The sequence below is a fragment of the Panthera tigris genome, chromosome B4, assembly GCF_018350195.1.
Source record: "Panthera tigris isolate Pti1 chromosome B4, P.tigris_Pti1_mat1.1, whole genome shotgun sequence".
Classification (NCBI taxonomy): Eukaryota; Metazoa; Chordata; class Mammalia; order Carnivora; family Felidae; genus Panthera; species Panthera tigris.
In genome coordinates this window covers 45,250,071-45,260,364 of record NC_056666.1, presented here as the reverse complement: position 1 = coordinate 45,260,364, position 10,294 = coordinate 45,250,071, and the positions used below count along the sequence as shown (strand labels likewise).

Here is a 10,294-nt window from a genome sequence, read left to right as displayed (position 1 = left end):
CCTGCTCTCCCGACTCCAGAACCCCGCCCTTTCAAAAATGTCATCTAAGCTGACCATGCGTGCTGGCTTGTCTGGGGTGGTCCTGGCTCATGCCCATTGCCCAGCATACTTGCTGGGAGTCCTGTTCCACCGTCGCAGTGGCTCGCTAGGGGCGAGAAATTCTAATGTATAACGCTGCGTTCTCGTAAGTACGCAGGGGAAGAGAGTGGCAATCCCGGCTCTCTAGACCCAGGAGGACATCAGGAGTCTGCTCTGCCCACCTGGAAGCAGTATCATGGCCCACCTCTCCCCTCAGGGCCTGGAGGGGAGCCTCTGAGCCCTAACACCAACCTCCTAGCTTCTGGCACCGCCACATGGCTGCCCGGTGTGATTTCAATGTCACGTACTCAGATGGGGGATCTACGGGGGAACGGTTGCGAGATTCACCAAGATCTGTCTGTATGGCGAGATCAGTTCCCATTGTGCAGCGATGGATGTCTGAGTTGGTAAAGTCGGTGGGAGGGATGAGGCGAAGTCGCGCGGGGTGAATGGAACGCTGTCTTTGCGCCTCCCTGTGCCAGGCCGTTGAGGGGCCGATCGGTTCTCCTCCGCAATGTCCCTGTTGTCCTTCCATTCTGTCATATTATCTCTGTGTCACGTCAACAGCAACATACTTTTCCAAAGGACTGTATCCCCAATTATGGGGAACAGATCGTTGGGGGTTAGAGTATTTGATATGTATAATTTCACTCTAGAGCCTCTTCTTTCAGGACCAGAGCTTTCTGTGTGCTAACAGATGTCTGTATTAGTGTTTTACCATTCACAAGCAAGCATAACAGTATTCATTCTAGAGATCACTCATGTTGAGCTGGATGTGTCCTTCTTTTTGGTGGAGAAAAGGGAAAGAGGCGGGAGGTGTTCGGAGGTAGGGAACTTGTACCAGTCCGTTCCCCTCTCTAGAGGGTCCCCTTGTTACCAGTGGCAGTCTGGGGACAGGCAGCCTCTTCACATCACCTCCATGCCTTGTAGAGCGCTTCTCATTTGACACCATCTGACAAAGACCTAAACCGCCCTTCTCGTGTGTCCACCTGTTCACCTGAGAGAACGCGCCGCCTGCGTCTGAACAGGCCTGCGCCCTCAGGTGTTGTTTGCTGGCTGAGAGCTTTAAGGAATGGTCTCTGAGAACACGCTACTTTTTAAGAGCTGAGACAGAGCTCATCACTGGTCTGCAGGGTGATGAAGCCCTCGACCTTGGTCTCATTAACTCCATTCTTTTACCCACTGAGTGGTCACGACCACCATCCGAACACTTGAGAGCACAGCTCCTTACGGCGTATGCAGTGGTGCGTCTGTATTTACTTAGCCTGACAGCAGCTGTGAGAGGCAGTGAGCCCAGCTTTCTCTATTGATCAGCCCCGGCAAATGAGAACAGCGACACGCTAACTTCTGAGTCAAATCAGACCAAGGAGAAGGGAGGAAGGAGAGACCATTAAGCCTCCAATCACATCTGGGAATAAAAAGAGGAACAGGAATTCCAAATGGGTTTTTTTTTTTAAAGGGGGGGAGGGAAAAAAAAAAGCCCATCCCTCACCTTTTGTATCTGAAGAGGCAATCTAGGTAATACAGTTCTTGCCTTAATGTCAAGCTTCAGTAAACCCACCTCCTCCTCTGGAATCGCTGCTGGCAATGACGAAAGCCGGAAGTGTACAAGGCAGGAAGCGCAAAAGGACGGAGAACCCGAATTGTTGGGGGTTGGGGAGTGCGGCGGCTAAGTGAAGCCAGAGTAGAGCAGGAGGAAGAAAGGACGGGAGAGAAACAGGCAAGGAGCAGGCAAGCAACGCTCATTTACTCTCCATCAGGAAAGCAAGGGGCCCTGCTGTGAAGCGCTTGGCTCCAGGAAGCGATGGCGGTCACCCGGAGTCAGGCTGTCTTTTGTGAAGTGTTAATTAAGAAAACAAATAACTTCTCATTTTTTGGTTTGCCAACAACAAAACAAAACTATTAGCCCTGCCCTTGAAGATGCCCACTCGATTTAAGGAAATACCCCCGAGGCACCAGGGATTCAGGCCCCTAGTAAATCAGGTCCTAAGAGAAAGCACAAGTTTAAAAGTGTTACTTTGGGTCCCCACGTCTGTTGTCTAACTGATCCGTGGAGGGAAGAACATGGACATAATGTTCCTCAGAGGCACGAGGCATCGCCGTTCAACGGAATAGGGCACAAAGTAAGATTTTAATAACGGGTTTCTGCACCCAAACACCTGCTTTAGAACAAGGTCCGGGGCCCCAGGTCAATTCTGGCCTTTTTTTCTGTTTTCTGCTGACGATTTTATGACCATTGGGGCTTACTGGAGAAGTGGAGCACTGGGTACATCTGAAGTAGGCACTTAGGCTGAGCACACCGCAAGGAACCACCTTTGGTGCACGAAGGTGGAACCCCTGGTCCATCAGAGTTCACAGGGTTGGAGTCCCCCAACTCTTAGTACCCTCTACTCACAAATTTTCAAAGACCCCCTTATGCTCCTTCACTAAAGTCCTTTACACTCAGGGTCCGATATAACCTCCTTGGACTAACTCTGCCAAAGGAAAGTGTTGATTATTGTTGAAACCGGGTGATGGCTCACAGGGGTTTATTTACTTTATTTTCTCTATTTGGGAGAAATCTCTACTGTCTGATATTTTCTAGAACAAAAGGCTGGTGTGTGGGCGGGGGGAAGATAAGCTCTATAACCCAAGTCATCTGACGTCTCTTTGTTCCAGGGGCTCACTCCACCCTACCTCTTCTGCCTAGAGGGTTCCCCACTTTATCCTTGCTTATCAGAATTCTGCTGCACCATCAAGGAAGCCTCCAGAAGCACCTGCTTTATGAGGCTGCCCCTGATGCTTGCGCCTGGATGTAATTTCCCCTCCCAGTCTCTCTTCATGGTGCCTACTATTACAGCTGTGCTTTGATATACATGGATCTATGCATCTCATTTCTTTATGAATTGTGGAGAACCAAGATTCCGTCCTATTCACCTTGGCATCAATACATGTTTGTTCAATGACGAACCAATCACATGAATAGGAACAACACATCCAATAAACGATGAAACCTTTTGGATTGTCTAACCCTGATGAAAGGAAAGAAAAGGTTCCTCTGGTACCTTCTTCATGGTTCTGATGCAGTAGGACTTCTGGCTGTGTGTGTATAGAGTTTCCGGGGTGGAAGAAGGGTGAAAAAAGAATCCGAGGTTTCCTCTGCTTCAGAATATGCTGAAGGAGTTCATAGAGCACATCACCTGGGAAGAAAACGGAAAGAGAACTAGAGCAAAGGGAATATTTTAGTTAACACACTGGGCTTTGACTCTATGGGTGGCAATGACGTAATGGTCGGCCAGATGTGCATGGAGCACACAGGGGAAACTCCTAAGGTTGGAGCCATGGGCTCGTTTTTTTAATTGGACTTTTTAAATTATGAAAGGAATATACAAAAAATGCTTAAAAAATGCTGAAAACGAGAGAACGGGAAGCACCTATAATCCCATCGCACAGAGAAAGAAATCCTGTTACCACTATCTATGGTTTTATAGTGAGAATCAGGCTTGTGCTAGAGTTTTGTATGTCTCTTTTTCTCTCCACATTATTGAACGGCTCCACTAGCTGCAAAATGACAGCCTATCGCAGGAAGGTACCGGACTTTGTTGGACATTTCCACAATTGCAATTTGTTGCTATCATTCTTGCGAAAAATATTTTCCTATCAATCTTTGCTTGCATTTCTGATTAACCAAAGAAGAACGATGAAGTCATTAAGTATGAAAATTTTTGATGCTCCACTGGCAATTCATAGAGAGCTTCCGACAGGAAAAAAACAAAACAAAACAAAAGCCTTTCAAACCCATCCCAACCCCAGGCAGGAAGAGAATGAGTATGAAAAACGCACAACCCCAGTCAGAGGGGCTAACTATTAAAGATACCCTATAAAGAACTGGCACATTCTGGGATGCTCCCCTCCTTTAAAAATACACACAGGCATCGCTCCAAGGTTCTACAGGCCTCTAGAAGATCATCTCTAGATGTCAGCCCCTCACAGAGGATGGTGGGGGCTGGTCTGAACTAGGTGCCTCTGTTCTGATATATTTGGTATTTAAAATGTCCACTGAGTAGTTAATTAGCAAAACAAAACCTCCCCAACCCCCCCAAAAACCTGTCATGGTCTTGTCCCACCTCTTTGGCTTAGATTCAAGTTCAAAAATGCAGGTGGGTGCTCAAAACCCCTTAGGGGTGGGTGATGAATCTTTAAAATACCACAGGCTTCTGACTGTCCCCCTACGCCCTTCCAAATACAGATATGCAGGCAGTCAACAATTGCACCAGACAATGGGCTTTTGTCTCTAATTTTAGCCATTTTTAACAGATACTTTAATGAACCACTTGATTTAACTGCATATTTTGGGCTATTGCTGAATTATTTTTTTCTTTTAAACTCTGTCTGAACCCGAGAAACGCTCCATATTAGTTTCTTTCTTTCTGCAAACCCTTTGTACCAAATAAAGTTCAAGATCGCTGTGTTCTAAGGGACTCCTGAGGTGCCTTTGTGTCTTTGCTTTGATTCTGTTCCTTCCTCTACCTTTGAGTGTTGGTTGTCATTAACATTATTACTTAGTGACACTATTTACTATTACGATGAAATAAAGCACAAGCCTTTAAAGAGCTGAAGACAAGCATGTCACTTGGGAATTTCCTTTTGATGACACGGGTGAGAAGATGCAGAGGTGTCGTGAGCCAGACTTTTACAAATGTTCCGTGTCAGGTAGAACCGTGGTGCACACGACTGTGTTTTCTGAGCTCAGGAGGCCTGGAGCCCATCTAATCTGAACCTAGTAGTCATGGTAATGTCGTCTCTGATGCGATGAGAATATAGAGCCTGAAATACGGTCCTATTTTAATGATTCATATTTTAATCGCGTACAAAAATAAGTCCCTAATCAACACTTTGTTTCTTCGGGTTTACTGTAATGTCTTCCTGAACTTTTCTTAATTTACACGGCCTCACACCCGCTGGGTTTTATCCTGTGGGTTTCAGCAATGCTTTATTTCGGTAGTACGCAGAAGAGAAAACGAACACACTGAAAAATGTGTTCCTGATGATTACTATTACTAAAAAAAATGGTCAGTAATTAGTGTATCCATTTTGGAAGAGGAGGCCAGGAAATATAAATTTAGTGTCTGTGAGGGTGTTCAACTTTGTTCGTTCAGAGAGGCAGGCTGATGTGGCGGGGAAGGCACGGACGTGCAGATGCGGCCGCCTGGGCTTGCGTCCCGTCCCAGCCCCTCTGCACCAGGTGACCTTGAGCAAGTCCCTGAACTTCCCTGTGAGATGCAAACAGCATCTGCCTTGGAAGTCTGCTGGGAGGGTTCGAGGAGGGAGCAGGTGAGGTACGTGTGTTCATGCTGGCCCCTCCTCGGGAGTGCCTCCCCGGGCTGCAGATGTCCCGCTGTGAGAAGGTTAAAGACTCTTCTGCTGGGAGGTGGTCAAAGCCAGGGCAGGTCACTTCTTTTTGTGTTTCCACTTCTCTATGTACATATAGAAAGTGAGGCAACAAAGCAGAATGGGGAAGAGTCTATGCTCTGGAGTCAGACTGGTGCCTTGGGCATGCTCTTCACTCTCTCTAGTTCTCAGTTTCCTGGTCTTTAAAATGGTCACGTTAATAACTGCCTCGTAGAATCAGTGTGAGGACTGGATGAGGCGATCCCTGTGAAAAGCACATCACGGCGACCAGCAAATAGTAATAACTCAGCAAACACTAGCTGGTTTTGTGACCACCACTGTCCTCACCACCATCATTATTGATATTATTAAAGTGGCACAGGGCAGACCTGTGGACCCTTGAGGCACTCTCACGGGGAGAACAAAGAAGGGGTGTGTGGGTCATGGTCATTGTTATGTTCTCCCTCCAGAAAAGAAAAAGGTTAAGGGAGGCCATTCACCCATATTGGCTTCTCCAACACCTCCCCCTGGCCCGGTGGGCAGCCCCACGGAAGGACTGGCAGGTTCTCTGCCCCAGACCTGCCCAGCCTTCTGTGCTGGCTCTCTTCTGTCTCTCATCCCACAGCTGGCAAAGGGAGCCAGGCAGAGAAGGTTCCTATCTGTGCAAAAGAAAGCAGGGGAGGGGTGAATCGAGTGGAACTCTGCCAGTTCCTTACCTAAACCATAAGCCCGTTATGAGAACCAGTAAGGTAACATTTGTAAGTGCCACCTGGGACGGCTGACTAATGGGTGCGAAAATTTAACTCTAAGACCATAGAGTACGGCCATAGATGGATCAGTCCATTCACAGACATGTTTCCTCAGCAACCAGGGGCTCAGTCGGGGAATGTGGCTGGCTTAGCACAAATGCATCACTACTACGGGGGAAAAACCAACTTACTGTGCATGCCCTGTGTATGCGTGGTTGGCAGTAACAGTGTGTGCCCGATAACAGCTTGCAATCTTAGAAAGGATTCTAGAGGTTACTTCGATCGACTCAAACTTGTGTTCAGTAGAAGTCCCCTGACTCCCCTTCCCCTGCCAAGAAGTAGCTTTGGCTGAGCACTTCCAGTGATGGGCAGCTGGCCACTAACATAAGCAAACCATTTTTGGACAGCTCGAGTTGATAGGAAGTTCTTCTGTTGTTAAGTTGGAACCTGGCTTCCCCTGCAATCTCATGGACCTCGGTTCCTAGTTTTGGCTCTGGAACAACACAGAACATGTGTCTTGTCTACAACAGCTTTCCAAATAAATAAAGGCGGCCTCCCATCCTATCCCATCTCCCCTGCCTCCTATTCCCTTCGACACTCAGCCTGTTCTCTTGCTACACTCTTAAAATATTCACATACACAGAAGATCATATCTAAAAAGTAATACTAACAAAAAGATCTCTGGATTAAAAAAAAAGACATTTAAAAATAAGTTATACTTGGGGCACCTGGGTGGCTCAGTCGGTTAAGCGTCCGACTTTGGCTCAGGTCATGATCTCACAGTTTATGGGTTCAAGCCCCATGTTGGGCTCTGGGCTGACAGCCCAGATCCTGGAGCCTGCTTCAAATTCTGTGTCTCCCTCTCTCTCTGCCCGCCCCCCCCCCCCATTTTGTCTGTCTCTTAAAAATAAATTAACATTAAAATTTTTTTTTAAAAATATATGTTATATTTATTTGCCTGCTGAAAATAAAGAGTGTGAGTCATAGCACTGCATATTTAACTTAGCTAATGACCACTGGCTTGAATTCAAAAGCACCTGTCAAAAAATTCTTGGCCCATTTAATTCGTGATAAATCTTCTCTGTCTCCCCAGAAAAGAAATACCCGGTACCGACTGTAAAAGGTGCTGTTATCGTACTAAACAATGGAACCAAGGCTATTGTTTAAGGGGCAGTAGCTCTGGTTGGTTTCTCTATGTATCTTCGTGCATACATACATAGTTCATGGACGCACATGTACGTGCAAAGTAGAGTTGCCAGGAAGCTACTTGAGCTCCAAGGCTTTCACCTGCATAGGCTCCCGGGAGGAGCCCTAGACCTACTTGTGTCCCCCAGATTATAAGCTTCAGGCCCCATAAGACCTAGATGTACTCCTGGGTACATGCACACATGTGACGTGTGCTGTACTTGTATGCACACACACACACAGCACATATGCACACACACGTATACAGCACAGAAACCCACACGCTCCACATACATATAATTTTGCATCGGTGGTCTTGATGGTGAAAAGCCAGGCATCTACTTTGAGAATAAATTCTTTTTTAGTATTTAGTGTTTATAGTATTTATAAATAGTATTTATTTATACAGGATTAGTATAAAGTATGCAGCATGCAGTATATATACAGTAATAGTATTTATAAATACAATTTATACTGAATTGTATTTAGTACAGTACAAATTTTATATGTAATTTGTTTCAAACGGGTAAGTAGAGAGAGTAAACAAACCTGCTACAAGTTGCCTGCTCAATGTAACTCGTGTCTGAAGGCTGAGAACATACAAATGCTATTTGGGGGGCTAAAGTCATCTCTGTTTCCTTCCTATTAGAGGGAAGAGCTTGGGCTCTGGATCAAAGAAGTCCCAAGTTCAAACCCTGGTTCCTCTACTTGTCAGCTGCATGCCCCCGGGGAAATATCTTTTCTCAGTGAGGCTTAACTCATGGCTTATTTAACCTTCTTTTGTCTCAACTGAGAACGATGCCACAGACTTGGCTGGGCTGCTAGGAAGACAGGTGAGATGATGTGGACAGGCAGCAGCCCTGTGTCTGCGATAATGTGGGCCCAAGAGGTGGCACCCCTTGTGACTGTGAGAATTAGTAACACACGTGTCTCACAAAATCTGGAAACTATTTGCTTTGCTTCAACAGTTGTGTATTTAAAGTGCATATACAATGCATGAAGTCACATTTGTATATGTCGAGTATGTTTTCTTCCAGTGGACATCATGTCACATAGACATTTCTAGTTCAGTCTCTCTCTCTAGTTCACAGTTGTATCTTCAGCCTCTTTCTATGGGATTCTTCCTTTAGCATTTGAGCAGTGTCAGGTTTTCCTGTTTTCTACACACACACACGCACACGCACACACACAAGCACACGCACACACCCGTAGTCCTCATCTTCCCCTCCAACTACTGCTGTTTTTCTGGTTGCATCACAGCCAAGCTTGTCTGAGGGACTGACCAGCTCTGCTATCTCCACGACTCTCCCCTTCGACTGCTGACCTCATCAGGGGAGGATGGTCGGTACCTGGGGACTCTGACTTTCAGCAACATTCAGCAGCAGCACTCACTACCTGCCTCCTTCTAGAACATTCCATGGCTTCAGACATTCCCCTCCTGGATTTTTTTCCTACCTCTCTGCGCTTCCTCCTCCAACCCTGCACTATTAAGGCTCCCTAGGCTCACACGAGTCTTTCTCCCCAGTAATCTCATCTCCTCCCGTGGCCTCAATCAGCCTGTCTATGCTAAATCTACTCCAGCCAGGAATTTCTTCTCAACTCCAGAACCTTCTGCTATCTCCTAGATACTTCCTCTTGCGTGACATACGGACGCCACACGCTTAATGTGTCCAGGGTAAGTCTTTACGACCCACATGGTGTTTCCTAGTCCAGCGAATGCCCAGTTGATCAGGCCAGAAACCTGGGAGTCATGCTTAATTAACTCCTCTCCTTCTCTCATCCAGCATCAGTCACCAAGACTTTCAGACTCTACCTTCTAAATAGCCCTGGCATCATCCCCTGCTGGTTCTGTCCTACTTCAAGTTACCACCTTTGCTCCTGGATGCCAGCCAAGCCAACCGCCCCACATCCATTCTTCACACTTTGTACCTTTGCACTCATCCCAGTCTCTGCTTAAAATGCAGAATGGCTTCTACCTGTCTTTAAAACAACCTTTAGAACCACGAACATGATCTGCAAGGCCCTATAATCTACTGAAGAAATAATAAGTGACTCAATGAATAGTCGTAGAGTCACAGTACATTCCTTTATATTTACATTCTCCAAGTTTATGTAGCAAGTCCCATACTGTGGGTGCCTTGGGCATTTCCAGGTTTTATACTTATAAACAGGATTGCTAAGGGTATCTTTTCTTTCCCCCCACTGGACTGCATCCTTGGGATATTTTCTTTCTTTTCTTTTTTTTTGAGAAGAGAGAAAGAGAGAGAGAGTGTGTGAGTAGGGAAAGGGTAGAGAGAGAGAGACAGAGAGGGAGACGCAGAATCCGAAGCAGGCTCCAGGCTCTGAGCTGTCAGCACAGAGCCCGACACAGGGCTCAAACTCAAAACCGTGAGATCATGACCCAAGTTGAAGTCTGATGACGCCCAACTGACTAAGGAGCCCCTGGGATATTTTCTCAAAATAGTATCATCAGTAAAAGGGTTTTGATCACTCTTTTTCCCCCCACTTTTCATTTAAATCCAAGTCAGTTAACATATAGTATAATAATGATTTCAGGAATAGAACTTGGTGATTCATCACTTACATTATAACATCCAGTGCTCATCCCAAAAAGTACCCTCCTTAATGCCCATCCCCCCCCCTCCACCCAATACCCCATCAGTAACCCTCAGTTTGTTCTCTGTATTTAAGAGTCTTTTGGGGCACCTGGGTGGCTCAGTCAGTTAAGAGTCCGACTTTGGCTCAGGTCATGATCTTGTGGTTCATGAGTCTGAGCCCAGCATAGGGCTCTGTGCTGACAGCTCAGAGCCTGGAGCCTGCTTCAGATTCTGTCTCCCTCGCTCTCTGCCCCTCCCCTGCTCATGATCTGTCTCTCTCAAAAATAAAAATAAACATTAAAAAAAAAGTCTCTT

General features: G+C 46.3%; 1 protein-coding gene across 5 annotated transcripts in view; it reads right to left on the bottom strand.

Annotated features, from left to right (window-relative positions):
• The window catches only part of ETV6 (ETS variant transcription factor 6), a 251,169-nt gene that overhangs the window by 35,369 nt on the left and 205,506 nt on the right, over nt 1-10,294 (bottom strand). For all 5 annotated transcript variants that reach the window (XM_042991764.1, XM_007076316.3, XM_007076315.3 and 2 more), the window contains one exon: nt 3,123-3,257. In XM_042991764.1, coding sequence (XP_042847698.1) covers nt 3,123-3,257 — 135 coding nt within the window. The remainder of the gene's footprint in view (nt 1-3,122; nt 3,258-10,294) is intronic.